This window comes from Lasiodiplodia theobromae (genome assembly GCF_012971845.1).
Source record: "Lasiodiplodia theobromae strain AM2As chromosome Unknown scaffold_8, whole genome shotgun sequence".
NCBI classification, from domain to species: Eukaryota; Fungi; Ascomycota; class Dothideomycetes; order Botryosphaeriales; family Botryosphaeriaceae; genus Lasiodiplodia; species Lasiodiplodia theobromae.
Window position 1 is genome coordinate 559,623 of NW_023336574.1, and position 17,283 is coordinate 576,905.

General features: G+C 56.6%; 5 protein-coding genes across 5 annotated transcripts; 3 read left to right on the plus strand and 2 right to left on the minus strand.

Moving 5' to 3' along the window:
- Window positions 1-858: 858 nt before the first annotated feature.
- Window positions 859-4,786, minus strand: LTHEOB_3183 (uncharacterized protein; the record flags this gene model as incomplete). Its single annotated transcript, XM_035512078.1, has 4 exons — window positions 859-2,597; window positions 2,645-2,764; window positions 2,820-4,446; window positions 4,505-4,786. The coding sequence occupies 4 exons, from the start codon at window positions 4,784-4,786 to the stop codon at window positions 859-861; spliced, it is 3,768 nt and encodes a 1,255-aa protein (XP_035363076.1).
- Window positions 4,787-5,210: 424 nt separating this feature from the next.
- On the plus strand, window positions 5,211-6,951 carry LTHEOB_3184 (Transcriptional regulator; the record flags this gene model as incomplete). Its single annotated transcript, XM_035512079.1, has 4 exons — window positions 5,211-5,280; window positions 5,342-5,457; window positions 5,516-5,672; window positions 5,726-6,951. 4 exons carry the CDS (start codon window positions 5,211-5,213, stop codon window positions 6,949-6,951), a joined length of 1,569 nt encoding a protein of 522 aa, XP_035363077.1.
- Window positions 6,952-7,826: 875 nt separating this feature from the next.
- LTHEOB_3185 (Vps9 domain-containing protein) lies at window positions 7,827-11,862 on the plus strand (the record flags this gene model as incomplete). The annotated part of the gene is made up of 3 exons (XM_035512080.1): window positions 7,827-7,904; window positions 7,961-8,210; window positions 8,264-11,862. 3 exons carry the CDS (start codon window positions 7,827-7,829, stop codon window positions 11,860-11,862), a joined length of 3,927 nt encoding a protein of 1,308 aa, XP_035363078.1.
- A 778-nt stretch (window positions 11,863-12,640) lies between these two features.
- On the plus strand, window positions 12,641-13,880 carry LTHEOB_3186 (Vps9 domain protein; the record flags this gene model as incomplete). The annotated part of the gene is made up of 2 exons (XM_035512081.1): window positions 12,641-13,716; window positions 13,796-13,880. The coding sequence occupies 2 exons, from the start codon at window positions 12,641-12,643 to the stop codon at window positions 13,878-13,880; spliced, it is 1,161 nt and encodes a 386-aa protein (XP_035363079.1).
- Window positions 13,881-14,820: 940 nt separating this feature from the next.
- LTHEOB_3187 (Pua RNA binding domain) lies at window positions 14,821-15,825 on the minus strand (the record flags this gene model as incomplete). Its single annotated transcript, XM_035512082.1, has 3 exons — window positions 14,821-15,250; window positions 15,612-15,752; window positions 15,812-15,825. 3 exons carry the CDS (start codon window positions 15,823-15,825, stop codon window positions 14,821-14,823), a joined length of 585 nt encoding a protein of 194 aa, XP_035363080.1.
- Window positions 15,826-17,283: the final 1,458 nt, after the last annotated feature.

Genomic DNA, 17,283 nt, shown 5'->3' on the forward strand with positions numbered 1-17,283 from the left:
TCTTCAGCAGGTCCGCCGGCTGCAGCAGTACCGCCGAGAGGACGCCTGACGAGAGGCCGGCGAGGAAGTGGACTGGTTCGCATGTCGTGGTCAGTGGATTGGGAACTTTTGATTCTTTTTCGAAGCGGGGGTGTGAACGGGGAAGGAGAGCAATTGAGGGGTGAAATGCTTTCTCTGGTCCTCCATGTCAATACATAGGAGGCGATCGTGACTTACAGGAAGACGACGAGCGCGATTGGCCGCCATCTGACATTGCCGTGGTTGCATTAAGCAGCCCGCTAGGAAAAGAAAACTCTCACTCAATTGGAGCTTCGTCGAGGGTATCAAAAATTCGACGAATGCGTGAGAAAATGTGTGAGATGTTTCAATCAGGAAGACATGGCGGGCAAGCGACGGGGGTTCGGGAAGTTTTGAAGGGAAAAGATTGGTGATAGAGACAGAGACAAGGTGTAGCCGCGGAACTTCGCCTGTCGTCTGCGTCATTTTGCGGCATCCGGGATCGCCGCGGATGCGGGAGCTTGGGTCGCCGAGCAGGGCAAGGGTCCCGCACGCAGCGAGCACGAGCTTCCTGCGACTGCACGGCGCATGTCGGGGAAGCCTACGCACTCCGTGTATGCATCGATTCATTGCAATGGTCGCATGCACAGAGCTAGACCTCCGGTCATCGCTCGCAGGGTCTCCGGGATGACCCGCATGTCTCAGCAACGGAGAACCCCATCTCCGTTCAGCTGACGAGAACATGTGCACCCAATCCCATCCGAATTCGTTTCTACCCTAGGTTTCCTCGTCTAGTACAAGGGGCCATACAGTCATACACACATTTCAAGCATCCCGTAGTCTAGTCTTGACTCACCACCTTCACTTCTCGCCGCTTTCCTCCTCTGCAACGTCAGCCCAAACCGCGATGCCCCGTTTATCCTGGCGCATGCCTTCAGTCGGCGCAGGCTTGAGGATCTTGTTGAAGTAGCGGTCCTGCACCCTGAGCTGCGGGTAGATCCACGCGCCCTTGACCAGGGGCAGCACGTTATACCTCACCGTCTGCCTGCTGTGCGGCAGCACATGGAGCGCCGTGAGCTTCGGTCCGCTAAACGCGAACTCTTCGCTGGCCTCCATGCTCACGTCAAACGTCAAGAAGTGCATCGTCGGGTTCTCGAGCGTGTAGTCGAGATGGATGAGCGTAGGCAACTGCGTCGACGGCCGCGCTGACGCGAGCACGCGCGGCTCGCTATTGGCCGCGATGAGGCGCGGGTTGGCGATGACGGTGCGCACGCTGCTCGAAGCCTCCGGATGCTGCGACATGGGCTTCTTGCGGCGCCACGTTACGCTGATGCTCGTCGCCAGCGCTGACGACCGCCGGTCCTCGAGCGCTATCTTCTGTACGTCGACGCAGAACGTGCGGAGCTGGACTGCTTGCGGTGCTATGTCGACCTCGGCCTCGCCGACCGTCTTTTTGGTTATGCTGGCTATGGCACCGCCTGCGATCTCGTGGATAGTGAGGTCTGCGTCGTGGATTACAAGGTCTTCTTCTGCGTAAGAGCCGATTCTGACGTTCATAAGATATCTCGCCGTCAAGCCAAATGCCCTCACCGTAGCCGGGTCCGTAGATGCTTCTGGCAGTTGTGTATCGTCTATGTGGAAGAAACTCGGCCAGGGATCCGGGTGGACTTGAGGTGTGAAATCGTAGGTAGCCTCGAAAGGATCTATGATGGCAAGCTCTCCGACGATTGTCTTCGAGATGGGCACTTCCGGGTCGCTAATGACATGGTAGATGACCTTGGCGTCAAACAACACCTCTCCTGAATCGATAGGTGCCGTGAAGCGAATACTTTGCGTGCGTTTCGCTCCTGGTTCCATTTTCCCAATGGCATGGACAGATTTATCAGACTGCTCCTCCTCGCTCGCTGCATCAGCATCTGAGACAAGCCACCTGAATTCGAGCGGGTTCTTCTGCTGGTCCATCAAGACGAACTCAAGAGCCGCTTCCGCTTCTTCGTCTTCACCATTCTCGATTTCCAGCTCCAGAATGATAAGCTCGGTGGCGTAGTATCGCTTCTGCAGGTTGGGTAGCCGGATTTCCATCTTCGGTGGTTTTGGCAAGACCTTGATGGCCGGATCGTCCATGATCCTGCCCAGCCTTTTCGTCTTCAAGTCGTTCTTCCCCATGACCCACCAAATGGGCTCCGTGTTCTCCTGTGGCGATTCCGTAGTGTATGTGAGGTGGAATCTGTCGGTGTCTATCTCAAACGTGGCACTCTCGACATAGACTTCCCCGGCCTCCTTGAAGGTAATTGGAAAAGTGAACACTCTGACCTCGCCAGCGGAGAAAGTCAGATCGGCACTGCCCTTGAAGCTTGGTATGTTTCCGGCTTTGTGTTCTTCATCCTCTGCCAAGGCAAGCTCTGTGAGCGGTGACGGCCCGCTCTCATTCTGCTGGTGTTGTAGCTTGATCGAGCCAAGAGAGCCAGTGAATGCTACCGTAAGGTTGTCTAGGGTGATTGGCTTTGAACCTTTATGGGCATTGGATCTCACGGCGATCTGCGTCAGGATTGGTTCGGCGACATGCCCCTCGACTACAGCGAATTCAGCCGTGATGGAGACTGCAAAATGTCAGAGCTGATCAAATCGGCGAAGTGGAAATCCTTACTGCACGACAAAACATCCTGGGCTCTCAAGGTGACGCGAGGCTTCTCTGCTCCTTCAGCCTGAGCAAAGGAGTCCAGACAAGTCATGAAATCATAGGTCTTGCCCTGCTTTGGACGTAATACTAGATGCCATGTGAGTAGGTTTACCATGATACCACGACTTGATGAGCCACTTACAGCGACTTTGCAACTCGAATTCAGTCACCAGAAAGGACTCCTCGTCTGAGCATTTCTCTGCGCAGTCGTTCAATGCCCATGCGACATCCGAGACAAGCGTCCACCACCTTTCGTTGCGCCAGCTCATGCCCTCCCATAGTGGCTTTAGAGCGCTCAAGGCGTCGCTGTACCTCGCCGCGTGGATAAGCTCTTTACCCATGTCCAACTGAAGTTTGTCGACAAATCGTTGTTGGCCTCGAGCGTGGAACTCCCCAACCGCTTTGTTGAACAAATCCACGACTTCACCAGTGTGATCAAATCCCTCGCCACCCTTGTCAGGGATAGGGTATTCAACGTGTGGCTCAGGTACCAGATAGGTGTCATACGTAGCGAATCTGTTTGCGACCTTTGTCGCAGGAGACATTCCGGGAGGCAGACGATCTTCCTCTGGGAGTTCCTCCGCCAGTCTTCGCCTAGAAATGGCCCTTTCCGCAGAAACTCTGAACCAATATCCCGGATGGTGAACTAGATGCCACGGGGCCAGCCTCTCGCCAACGGGGAACGCTTTCTCCGGCGGTGAGTAAATAGCTTTCCTCTCTGGCAGAGCATCAGGAAACTCAGGCGAGCCAACGATGGCGAAGATCGGTGGGTCCACTCTTTGGATGATCTCCGCCATAACCCTAGCCCATCTCGATTCCCAGGCCTGCCAACCGTAATTGGCAGTACCTTTGCCACGCCGGTCAAGGAGGTCACGCATTCGGTCCTTGTAGTTCTGCCAAGACTGCACTGCAGATGTAGGCCCGTTGTTCCACATCAAGCACCTTACTATGCGTATTGCGATACCGTCGGCAAGCAGTCGAGTGTCATCCCAGCGCGGTGACCAGCTGGCTGTTGTTTCAAACACTCCATCACCATCCAAGAGAGCATCGATGGCGAAGCTGTAATGTCTGCATGCCGCGTCCATCTCTTGTCGGAATTCAGCAAATACTCCGAGCTTGAAGTCGTATCTCACGCTCCAGCCCGGGCCGGAAAGAGGATGAGAGGCTCCCCGGGTGGGCGCTGCCGTTGGCGCCGGAACGCTGTTGCGGTTCTTCTTCCGCCTCGCATGCTTGGACAGGTCGCGGTAATATTCTACACAAAGAGGTTGCAAGGTGGTCAAGACGGACTGAACGAAAGCGGCCAGTTCTGCACGAGATGTATTGGCGGGCAGGAAAAAGAGAGCATTCTTGGGGTCAAGTCCGGTGGTTCGCCGAATGTTCGCAAGCCGTTCCTCGATGTCTGGCGCTTCGAAGATGGACCGATCACTCATAAGAACGACGGCATAATGTGTCTTGTATCCAGAGGAATGGAAGATGGCTTTTATGCGGTTGATCTCTGCCTTAAGCTGGTTGTCGTTCAAGGTATCTCTGCCAGGCTCGGAGGTGAAGTCGAAGAAGGAGATGAAGACTGAGGGTATATGGTTCTGATGTTTAGCAATCCAGAGAGGTGTCATAACGCCGTCGGGGAAAGTGGGCGAGCCGGGGGAAAGCGGGGATATGGGCGAATGCAGGACCCATCGTTGGCCATTAGCGGGGAGCGGAGAGCCAGGAGGAGTCTCATCGGGGGAGATCTGGGGAGGTTGCGCTTTGCGGGGAGGCAGTACGTAGCCCTGTATTTCTGTAAGCCTGCATTGCGGGGGACGGAGGACACTGGTGTCCCTAACCTACCCTCCCGACAGCCTTCAGTCTGAACCCAATATGATCGTTCCGTGTCCTTGTCCGCAGGTTATTCCATGGCGCGTCTCTTGCATCTGCGCTGAGGAATTCCTGGCGCAAATGGTCGACTCGTTCGCCCGTCACAACCGGCACGGCTGAGTCAATCTCGATGCCGTGTCCTTTCAGCAGCGGATGGGGCTCGTATCCAGAATCGTAGGACGGAGTCTCGCCCAGGCCGGAGAGGACGACGAAGGGCAGGTTGTGCTCGATGTACTGCGGAGGATAGACGTCCATGTTGAGGATCGGCGGCCGACAGACATAGAGCAGCGCACGGGTTCGCGAGAAAGAGCAGCAGAGGCACTCAGCAACGCTCGGGTTTGGCTTGGGCGGTGCTGGGCAGGAGCACGGCTCCCCCGCGAAGACGAATCGCGGAACTGGGGTTTGTGTGGGCGGACGGGTAGCTTGTTGCTGGACGAGTGACGCCAGATGATACCCTGGCCGCGCAAAGGCGCGCTCCTCCGGCCGTGCCAAACTCCGATCTCAGTTCTGCTCTCCGCTTCTACACCCCACAACGCGCTTTCGCCTACCCTCTTCGCCTACCGCTCGCCCAAACGCGTCCCTGGCCCGTCCTACTCCAGTGCTGGCCCCCCGGCCTCGCGCGCTTTCGCTGCATTTCCTCGCCGACCGCTGCGCGCCGCTCCCGCGCCCCCACGCCGCCATGGCTGGCCAGCAGTTCGTCTTCGCCGAGGCCATCGTTGGCATGAAGAAAGCCGTCGCGCGATATGATGGTCAGCCCCTCCCGCGCGTGCCTCGAAAGTTTGCCGTCCTGACGCTCGCCGCGAAACGCAGCTTCTGACGAGGACGACTCCGCCGCCGAGATCGCTCGCTCTGTCCAGCACAAGCTCAAGCGCAAGGCTCCGCGATCCCACTCAATTCTGGACAACGGCCGCTTCATCTACAAAAAGGTGCGCTGCAGGCCTGAGCTCCGCACGGCTCATTGAGCTACTTTTAACAAGTCGCCAGCCCAAAATCGACCATGCCGGCTACAAACGGCACATCATAGCTCGCAACCCCCCTCTAATTGACGAAGATGGCGACGAGATCGAAGACATTGACGATGATGAGTCTATTGATGGCTCACTGGCCGGGGACAATCCGTATGGAGATATCAGACTAGAGGGTGCGTATTCGCACTATGGGCTGACAAGACAGCCCGGGCTGACTAGGTTTCAGAGCTCCTCGCGCCTTTGACATCCGCTGCCGACCTGGCGACGCACCCTTCCATGTCCATACCGTACTACTCGAACCATATCACCGAACTGGCGAACAATTCACGCGAAGTTCTGCAGAGGGAAGAAAAGAGTCTTTGGCGGGCAAAAGCTATCATGGCGAAGCTTCTCGGTGACGATACATGGCTTCCGGTAGGCTTGATGGAAACAGAATATGATAGAGAGGTCCTAAACGAGGGGAGTGCTCTTGTTGCCGCCGCTGCTTCGGCGTCTGTGGGGTCTCTGGATGCGGACAACGCCGAGCGGCAAGGCGCGAGCTGGGAGGACCCTATCAAAGCGTCAGAAGACACCAACATGCAAGAGGCCTCTCAGCCAGCGGGCGTCCAGCAGGCGGAGCCTCAAGCACCAACCGGAGACAACGATGTTCCTATGGAAAATGGCACCGAGGCGCAAGACAGTGGTTCGACGAGGGGTGAATTGACCCAGCAAACCGAGCCTCAGCACAATGCTCAATCGAACGGCACCCACCCAGACCCAAGTTCGGACGCGTCAGGCCAGGTTCCCCACCAAAATGGCACTCGACAAAACGGTACAGAGGGGGGCCGACAAGCGGCGAACGACGATGGTCTCAAGGACGAGGATCAGGGCGCATCTGCAGAGAGCGCCGGGGACAAGATGCAAGTTGACATGGCCAATGGGACGGCAGAGGATGGCGGCAACGACGCGCATTCGGACGACGGCGAAGACAGCAACAGCCAGCAAACGTCACACCGCATGACGACCCGCGCGCAACGCCGTGCGAACTCGCAACCATCTTCGGCGCCGGGATCCCCGCGTACGCTATCCCCCGAGTCGCCTGCAGAGCCGCCGGTCCATCCTTTATTCCAGTTCCCCGTCGAGAACCTCGTCGACCGCGACATGGGTCTTCCGCAAAACGAGGCGGAGGATACACGCACATGGCTGCTCATGTACATCCAAAAGCAGGAGGAAGTTGTCAGGCAGACACGCGCGCTTTATACGGGGTTGATGCAGGCGGACCGTAAGCGCAAGATGGTGCTGAAGTGGGCCAAGGCGGAAGGCCACGTTGGAGAGATGAGTGATGGCGAGGATTGGGTCGACAAGGAAGAATGGGGCCTGACGGAAGACTTGGTTAAAGGCAAAGAGGAAGAGGAAGAGGAAGGGGTGGTACAAGGCAAGAAGACGAGAGCAAGGCGGAGAGAGGAAAAGTAGAGGATGAGTTTTATTGGCGAGGGCGATGGATGGGAGTTATTGGATGCTCGCTTTTTCTGGATGGACTGGTGTTACTGGAGAGGGGCAACCAGAGCATTTACTGGCGGGAGGCGTGCTGCATTTTTGTCTTTCCCTGGCGCGCGGCTTTCTTTGAGCATACCCGAGTGAGCGAGGATCAAGCCATCAATTCATTTCTTGGAATGAGAATAGAGCTTTAAGCAAGAAGCTTCGAAGGCCCACGTGGGCAGTCGAAGCAATATGCCTGGATGTAGATGTGAGTTTTAAACTTGAGACAAATACATCCGGACATTGGATTCAACTACCCGCCCAATTAGGGTGCAATATGTCTCTGCGGAAGAAGGTCGGGAGGGCCAAATTCTTCAGTCAGCCGGTGTGATGGGCGGCGGAGACGGCGGCAGAACGAGAAGGCCGCACGGCCCGGCACGGCGCGCTAGCAGATAAGCGCAGACTAGGGGTTTGCAGTGAGACCAAGCTCCAAGATGCGCGCCGGGCACCGTCCGCGCCATGGCAAGCTTCGTCACAAGCCATCGACACTCTGCTGCTCCTGAACACAAGAAACCACCCTGCTGCCTGCGCGCTCTCGCTCCGCACTTCAACTCCGGCTCTGCTCCACCAGTCGCTCCCACCGCCGTCACACGCGCTAGCACTTCTGCCCGCCGCCGACCCCCATTGCGCCTTAAAGCTCTTCGCATCCGCCGCAACTCTCGCCGTTTCTTCATCCTGCGTTAGCAAGCCACACAACCCTCAACGCGCGCTACCAGGCCTCTCGGACCGGTTGGACCGGCTCCTCGCACGCAAGGGCTTATGCGCCTTGCTCGTAGACCTCTCCCCAGCGAGCGCTCAATGTCGATTGAATGCAACCTCTAAACCCATTTCTGCGCGCCTTCTTCCGCAGCACTCTCCCGGGCCAGTGCTCCCCCGCGCAACATCACGTATGCGACCCGTCTGACTCCATGCGACCGCGCGATACTGACCGTAGCCGTCGCAGGTACTCCTCGTCCCCACCACAGACGTCCTCCTAAACGCCAGAGACCGCGAGAGCCATGCCTTGTACGCCGACCTATCCGGCTCCGAGGAGTTCCTCGCGAGCCATGTCCTGCGCGTACCCGGCGGCATCCCGCCAGGCGCCAATGGCAAAGATACGTCATTTCGCGAAAGTAGGGGGAAGGCGAAACAGTACACCACCGCAAATGGGCGTACGGTGATAATCAAGGACACTTTTGTTTACAGCAATAAGGGTGCGCTTCCACCAGTTCTTCCGAGCTGCGCGATGGCGCGCTGACATGGGCAGGCTTCAAATCACTCAACCAGGCACAGCTTCTGCACGACATAATCTATTATCCGGACAGTTTCGACGCCCAACCCTGGCTGGTGTACTACATATCGAGGCCGCTGATCGGGGTGTACGAATCCATACCAATAGTCCCTGCCGTGCCCGATGCACCGCCGAAGCCACCGCCGCCAGCCGAGCCAGCGAATGGGACGAGTTCGAATACTGCTTCCATGCCGCGGAAGAGGGAGGTTAAATCCTTTGCTGAGCTCTTGAACATGTTTCCAATGATCGCGAGGCAAATGCAGCCAGGTTTGGAGCGCCTGTTCAAAGAGTTCGGCAAAGAATTTGAAAAGCCTCTCCCTCCCGTGCCAAACTCGAAACCGGCTAGCCTTTCCAGCCGGCGCAGTTCTATTTCCTCCGGAGTGAGCTTGCCGCTTTCGTTACACAGCACCCTATCTAACGGAAGCACGAAAATGCCTTCCACGTTGGAAATATATGACGAGGAGGATATTATGCGCCGATCCCTGGAGACTGCAGTCACTGCTGCCATCGATCTCTTCCAGATGGTGGATAAGCAGCAGTTGTCGAACTTGGGCGCAACTACCGATTTGACTGGCCCCATTGTGGAGCGCATGATCGAGCGATACGTCTGCGAGCAAGCCCATGAGTCGATCCTATTTCCAAGGATCTGCACGGTGCGGCGTTTCGACGATCTTGAGCTCGAGTCGCGGGTGCGACAAATGCAGGATTTGGATATCTCGCAAGTTGGTATACCCATAGAAAACGGACAGCAGGGCAAGTTGGAGCTAGCAGCGCGCTTGGCGAAAGGAGTTGAAATCTTTAAAAAGATGGGCTCCGCCGGAAGCCCCCAGGAAATGCTGGATGTTTTGCTTGCTACACAGAAGCTTATCACCATGCCAGAGCCCGCGAAGGAACCGTCCTCGCGGGCCGGCACATCTTCCGATTCCCAATCCGAGAAGCATGATGCCATGCTGACCATCAATGCGGACACCCTGGTTTCCCTGCTTTTGGTAGTGGTCATTCGCTCCTCCGTCCGACATCTTCAAGCACGGTTGTCGTATATGCGACATTTCATTTTTATCGATGATGTCGAGAGTGGAGAGATGGGCTACGCCTTGAGCACGTTCGAGGCCGTTTTGTCCTACCTTGCGAGAGATTCGCACGGTCTGCGCAGAGCGAGCAAAAAGAACAGGCAGCTGTGGCAAGCCACGAAAAATGGAGATCTTGCGGGCATCCGAAACATCCTGGAACCTGGCAAGAAATCCGCCGCGGACGGCAGCATGGAAGAAGAGCCGGAAAATACCGACGACACGGTTCCGCACGTTGATTCTGCATGGTCTGAACTGCAGAACAAGTCCTTGTACGGACGCAGTGTTGATGATTGGATGGGTGGTGCGGTTCAGCCCGCCGATCAGACGCCAAATGGAACCTCTCCATCCGGGTCGTTAGCACACGTCTTTCCTTTCCAAAGAGCTCAAACGCCGCCGCCGGAGCAGAGGCCGAAGATCAAGAAACGCGTGTCAATGCAACCGCGGAGCAATTCAAGCTCTTCTGCGATATCGTTCTTGTCGCGAAGTGATACTGTCATCTCTACGGGCAGCGGTCTTGAAGGGGATGCTTCGATCGAGAAGGTCGCCCACACACAAGATCGGACTGGCCAGTCAGTTCTGATGATGGCTGTCGATAGTGGGCAAGAAAAGTCGCTCAAGTATCTCTTGAGTCTTGACGAGTTCTACCCCTTCGAAGAGGTCATCTCTGATTGCAACAACGATGGTACCACTTTGCTGAGTGCCGCAATCCAGCAGTCGAACACAGGAATGGTGAACATACTCTTGGAGTATTTCGCGCACAATATGCACAGCGAGCACGCTTTGGCTGAGTACATCGCGCAGCAGGATTCTCAGGGTAGATGTGCAGGGCACTATCTCTTCAACCTACCGTTGCTGATTCCCCGGATCGGACACCTTGTCCCGTGGACGTTGAAGGACAAAAATGGCCAAACACCGCTGTTCGCGCTTTGCAGGTCCTACGATCACCAAGAGTATCGCTCTATGGTAGAGGCTGGCGTAGCAGCGGCGACGAGAGCACAGGGCGATGGCCAGCTGCTTCATCTGGACGACCATATCGACGCCAAAGGGAATACTCTGCTTCACATCGTTAATGACCCGCATCTGGCGCTGAAGCTGCTGTACCACTGCGATTCAGATGCCAATGCTGCGAACGACAAGCAATTCACGCCTCTGATGGTTGCCAGCAAATACGGACGTACAGACCTTGTTCGAGTTCTGTTTGGTGATCCCAGAGTGGATCTCAATGTGAAGGACACACGGGGTTTGACAGCGGTTGAGCTGGCCAAGGATGACGAAGTGCGCAATCGGATCGATGACCTGGTGCTCCTGTCGAGTCCTTCCGGTGTCAATGGCCGCACCACCACCGTTGTACGGTCCTACTTCGTTGAGGACGGTACAATCAGGATGGTGCTGAAGTCAGGAGCGCCGAATGACAGCAATTCCATCACTGTCACAACGTGTCGCCGGTCCTTAGCGGATTTTGAGAACCTTGCAAAATGGCTGTCTCAGGAGAACCCAGCTTCCTGGATACCGGCGGTCACTGGATTCGCAACGCCTTTCCTCATTCCGTCCAAACCTTCGCGAGCCATTCTCAGGGACATCCAATTACGGCTTGACAGCTTCCTCAAGATCCTACTCCTCCACCCAACCTTCTCAACTCACGAGATGGTTTGGGAGTTCTTCCTCGTGCCCGATATCGACCAAGAGATGTTAGCTGAGCGTAGTAAACGCAAGGCAGAGACTCGAATCGATCGGATCAAGGAGGAGTATACGCCTCTCTTAGACGTTCGTGAGGTGGAGGTTTTCGTGCAGCACGCCCGCGAATCCGTTCGTGGCATGCATCACTCGGCCAAATCAGTCCTCCGCCGCACCAACAAGGTGCGAGCGGCGTCGAGCGACCTTATCGACGCGGCGCAGATCTGCTCAGGGGCGCTGGACACACTCGCGTTCCTGCCAGACTCGCACAAGATTGCATTCGAGCGATACGTCAAGACGCTGACGCAGATGGAGTCGTCGCCGCTGACGGGCTTCTACTACAACATGCACGCCATCAGCTCGACGATCCAGGCGATCCTGGCGGCGCTGTCGCGGCCCGGCACCATCGTCGGCGCCATGGGCCAGACACAGAAGCAGATCGACCGCCACACGCTGTCGCTCCAGCGCAGCGGCCGCTGGCCGCTCGGCCTGCTCGACGACACGCGCCACCGCATGCAGCGCGAGGCCGCCGAGCGCGTCGACCGCAGCGTCCAGGAGCTCGAGACGCTCGGCAAGGAGCTCAAGTACACGCAGCAGACGGTCGCCGCCGAGCTCGCCGCGTGGCAGGACGCGCGCGTCCGCCAGGGCCGCAAGGCTTGCAAGGAGCTCGCACGCCGCATGGTGGTGGTCGAGAAGGCGCGGCTGGAGAGCATGAGAAGGGCGATTCGTGGGCTGGGGTTCAACGAGAGGAGGCGGATGAGCGCCGTCGAGGGGTTGAAGAGGGCGGCGAATGGGGTGATGAGGGATCCGGAGTTGTTGGAGGATTTGTAGATGATGATGACGGGATGTATGGGTATTAGATGATGAAGATGAGATACACCTCTCGATGGGTAGAATTCGAATTATGCTTTTATGCGTCATGGCATGAAGTTCCTCTGCATTCGACGTGGTGGTGATGTGTGAACTTGGCTGGCGGCATGAAGTCCGCGAGAGAAAAGTAGCTTTCTTGAAGAATTCAATTCATTGACCCGCTGTTCATTGCGCTCATAATATCCAGTCATGGCCATAGTCTTGAGCGAGACAGAATTTATATGTAATAAAATCAAGCTGAATAAAATATAGACGTTCTGGTTGGACGCGGTTGATGTCACGAGCGCCAAGACTTGAGGCTGGACCGGAAGCTCGAGTCAAGGCGGCTCGAGGCGCTCGGCTGCCACATGCGTGCGGGCGATCCCAGAGAGGTCCACGTCCACGTTCATCTACAGCTTTCCACGGTTCGCAGGCCACAACGACCCTCCGACTTCTGACACCTCCGACCCACCCTGACCTCATTCATACATACGCAGTCTTGCCTTGAGGAACGCAATTAACTTTCCACCCCACGGCAAAGAAGACACAGTTTTCCAAGATGGTGAGCAGAAAGCACAAACCAGCCCCGCGCATCTGTCCGCGCAACCCCACCATGGCGCCGCCCTCCACGTCGCGCCAGGCACAACCTATACTCAGTCACAGGGTTTCGTAACTTCAATTTCACTGCGAACCCTCTTCCTTTCCTCCACGTCACATAAAACCTCCTCCTACAAAGCCTCAAACGCCGTAACCAACCACCATGTCACAACAGGCCTCCGCCGCAGCACCCGTCTCGACGGAATCGAAGAAGCGCCTCGCGCTCGCCATCATCGACTTCCTGAACACGTCGACGCGCGACGGCACGCTCTCGTCCGAGGACAGCGAGTCGATCGAGATCGCGACCAGCTGCATCGCCGAGTCGTTCAAGGTCGACCCGACCGACACCAAGGCCATGGCGGACGCGCTCGGCGGACAGAACCTCGCCTCGATCTACTCGGTCTACGAGAAGCTCAAGGGGCGCACCACGCCCTCCACCGAAGGCGCGTCGTCGGCCAAGGAAGCCCGCCCCAGCACTCCCACCACCGCAACCACACCCGAGAGCAAGAAGGCCGAAGCCGAGCGCCTCAAGGGCCAGGGCAACGCCGCCATGCAGAAGAAGGACTACGACACGGCCATCTCCTTCTACACGCAGGCCCTCGACCTCGTCCCGCTCAACCCCATCTATCTCTCCAACCGCGCCGCCGCCTACTCCGGCTCCGGCCGCCACGAAGAGGCCAAGCAGGACGCCGAGATGGCCACGGCCGCCGACCCGGCCTACACCAAGGCGTGGTCGCGCCTCGGGCTCGCCCGCTTCGCCCTCGGCGACGCAAAGGGCAGCATGGAGGCCTACGAGCAGGGCATCAAGGCCGAGGGCAACGGCGGCAGCGAGGCCATGAAGCGCGGCTACGAGACGGCTAAGCGCCGCGTCGAGGAGGAGGGCGGCGTCGCTGGTGCGCGGTCGGGCAGCCCGCCGGGCGGTGCGGGTGGTATGCCGGACTTGTCTTCCCTCGCCAGCATGTTGGGCGGAGGCGGCGCTGGTGGTCAGGGCGGCGGCATGCCCGACTTCGGCGCCCTCATGAATAACCCCATGCTCCGCCAGATGGCCCAGAACGTCATGAGCAACCCGCAGCTGATGCAGAACATGCTCAGCAACCCTCGCCTGCGCGAGATGGCTGAGCAGTTCGGCGGCGGCGGCGGCGGCGCTGGTGCTGGTGCTGGTGCCGGCGGTGCTGGTGGCCAGGGCGGCGGTATGCCCGACTTCAGCCAGATGATGCAGGATCCCAGTATCATGGAGATGTGAGTGACGACCACCCTACTTACCTTGAGAACCACAGAAAAATCGAGTCAATGTGCTGACATTGGAAAAAACCAACAGGGCAAGGAACCTCATGGGCGGCGGCGGTGCCCCCGGCGGTGGTGCCGGTGGTGCAGGTGCCGGCCGTGGTGCTGGCAGCCAGTAGACGAAGATGGGGGAAGAGAAAGAGAAAGAAAGAGTAAAGAGAAGTCAAAGACGAGAGAGAGAGAGAGGATGTCGCGTTCCAGCCCTCTCCCTTTTTCCGATTCTTCATTTATATGCAACCCCATTTCAGGGAGAGGGAAAGACGGAAAGGTTCGCCGCAGCGGTACATGATGGAAGGTTCTCCCTTCCCTTTCTTATTTTGGTCCTTTTGACTATCATCCTTTTTTTGTTTTGAGATACCACGCGGTCGAAGCTGGTTTCTTGGGTCTTTTTGGGGTGCATCAACAATAACAACAGCGGTAGATATGAGGAAAGGAAAAGGAATTGCTCATTTGTTGGGCCACTCGCATTGAGGAATTGTTTCATCGTGAGAAAGACATGTGATAGTTGCATTAGGGAATGATAATCTCTTGCGTCATCATTCTGGTAAAGCTTAAACGCTGAGGTCTTGAAATTTCTTCACATGCTCACATGCAATTTGCCAGGAAGGGTTGCTCAGGTTGTCTGCTGATTGAATAGAATTTCATCTGCGTCGGAATAGGAAAGGTCATCGACGCACTGGTTTTTGGTGTAAAGTCTATCTACTTTTGTTTCGAGAAAGGAAGAAAAGAAAATTGTTGAAATCATCATGAATCGCTGTTGTGGGGTATGCTCTCTACGCACCTCACACCGTGTGCGAGGGCGTCAACGCCGTGGATTCACCACTTCCACTGGCTAAAAATTCTGTCCGAGTCAAGACCCATTTTGCAAAAGGAAATCCGAAACCCTCCCGGCTTACCAAGACGTGTCCATTGCCCACGGGTCGCCTACCTCACAATTGCCGTCACAGATTAGGCAATCGTGGCCGAAGCTATCGGAGCTGCAGCCACCCCAGCTGGCCTCGCTCATGGACTCGAAGGAGTCGTCCGAGGTGGAGGAAGAGGTGGGCGACGAAGGCGATGTTAGTCCAGGCGCATCTTCCACAGGCCATCCCCTAAATAATGACCCTGGTCGATCGCAACGCCTTTCTTCTTCGCCTTGATTTCCGAGGTTCCCACTTTTAAAGGGCCCACAAGGCAGGCATTGTCCTTTCCCTCCGCCTCCACCACCACCACTTCCCCCGCCGGTATGTCTTCGCTCCCGTATCGTATTGTGTCGTCCGCGTCGTTTGGGGCCTGGGAGTTTGGGAGACGGCCACCGGGGCTGGTAAGACCGGGGGCCATGAGCGAGGCGCCCGAGAGGACGAAGCGGATGGCGCCGCGGTCGATGCGGACGCGCTTGAAGCAGGCAGGGTACTTGTGGACGAGGGAGAGGTGCGGGATCAGAGGATCGTCCATGTGCTGGTAGAAAAGAGGGACATTGTTGAGGGCGTAGAGCGAGACGCGGTCAGGCCTGCCAGGTGTATCAAACGTCAGCTCGTGCCACAGGTGGGTTGAGGTGGTGTGAAAAATCATCATGTCGAGGCTCGGAAGGTCTGATTAGATCAAGCTTGAAATCCTCAACGACACTCGATCCCGGTTAACTGCAGCCTAGCGAACCCAGAATTCTGGTTGCAGAGCTGAGAAACCATGGATGGAGAGCACTTTCGTGCGTCTAGGAGCTCTTGTTGTCGTCACTCCGAGGTGCCAGGCTGCCTTGCAGCCCATCGACGGGCGAGGCGGGTGGTGTGAGTCAGGCTGTAGCTTGGGCTCCTGCCAGCAGCCGTGGTGGGTGTAATGAGGGCAAAATGAGAGCAAACAAGCAGGCAACGTACAGCTTGACCAAATCCAGCTGCTCCTTCTTGGGTATTATGGTGTCGAGGTACGGCTCGAGCAGTGGATACTGCTCAGCGACCTTGGAGCGGATGCCGCGCTGGACGGACGACTTGACCTTGGTCTTCGCGCCGACAGACACGCTGTAGAGGTGGTGGTCAGCATTGAGACGACTCGCAAGGTGCAATCAGACTTTGCGCACTCTTTCTTGAACATTTTGGCGTCGTTGGCGGTGTTGCAGTGCAGAGAGGATGAAGTTGCTTGGAGAAGGAGGGGCTGTGGACAGAGCGATGATCGGTGCTGATGGAAGGTAGGGCCCCGCGCTAAACGTCAGCCCAACCTAGTGGGGCAACTGCGCCATTGGCTGGACGGACGTGGCCTTGCAGCTTGACGTTATTGCAGCCAAAAATTCACGGGCTAGCCCCGAAGCAGCGCTCCCTCGCTGCAGCTATCACGCTGCCGTATCATCCCACGCGCTGGCCGTGGCTGAGCCTTCGCCAATCACAGTCCTGCGGCGCCTAGCGCACAATCTCGACCTCTTGTGCTGCCTTCCCTGCAGCCGCCGCTGCCGTGTGCGCTCATTCCGCCAAGGATTTTCTGGCCATGCTTTCCGTTCGTCTCCACTGCAGCATGTGCTGCGGCCACTCGGAACGGGCACGAGCTGCAGCTGCAGTGCTCGTGGAATCCCTGCCCAACTTTTCCCATGATTAACGGCCCCGGTCATTCTTCCGGTTGCGAGGCTACGAGACTTTGGTGTACCATATCCAGCTAGCCTTGCATCAACGGTATCCCTTGCGCCCGAGCAGCTAATCTCTTTGTCTGGACGGGTATAGCGCCCTCTTGCCTATTGCCTTGACTCTCGCAACAAGAGCGTTGCTACAGTGCTCAAAAATCTTGACTGCCGCCTTCCTGGGCCCCTACGTCAGTCTTGCATGGAACCATGCCACACGGCACCCCGACTAGGCAGTTGAAACGTCGGTGGTTCGAGCTGCCTTGGCCTAGTATTCGCCATGTCGCGTCCGGATAAATGCTTCACTTCCGAGATCAGCGCACCGCTCGAACGTTCATCACGTCTTTCTGCAGCGAGTATCAAACCCTTCCACCACTCATCGTTCGGCGCAAAAGTTTTTGTGATCTGTACGAAGAAAAGAAGTCCAGTAGTATTGTTAATGCTCCAAACGGTACGAGTGCAGCTCGGATGCTGCAGTTCTTGTTGACAGATGAGACACGTCAAGGATTTTCTCCGGCCAAGTTTATATCGTCGATTTACGTACACAACACCCCTTCCACTACGTCTTGGCAGCTTCTTGTACCGTTGCTATTTGACAAACTGAACCTATATATATTTAGAACCGCAATATCACTGTGCTCACTGAATGACGGAGTATTCGGTGGATTCCATGATATTCGCCTCTCTTCGTTTGTTGTTTGCTAGTTGCTAGTTAGTCACTGGCAGCCTATGTATCCAACTGCCTGCAGAGATTCTATGGATCATCTTGCGCGCCTTCTTCACTGATGATACAGGGGGGTTGCAGCAGACGACTGGCGTACATCTGTTTCCCCCCATGTAATGGGCAGTTGAAGCTATCATCCAGATGTAATTAATAATTATACATTCACGTCCGGAAGAGAGCGTAAGTATACCTCAGTTCTTTTTTTTTCCAATGAAAAAGA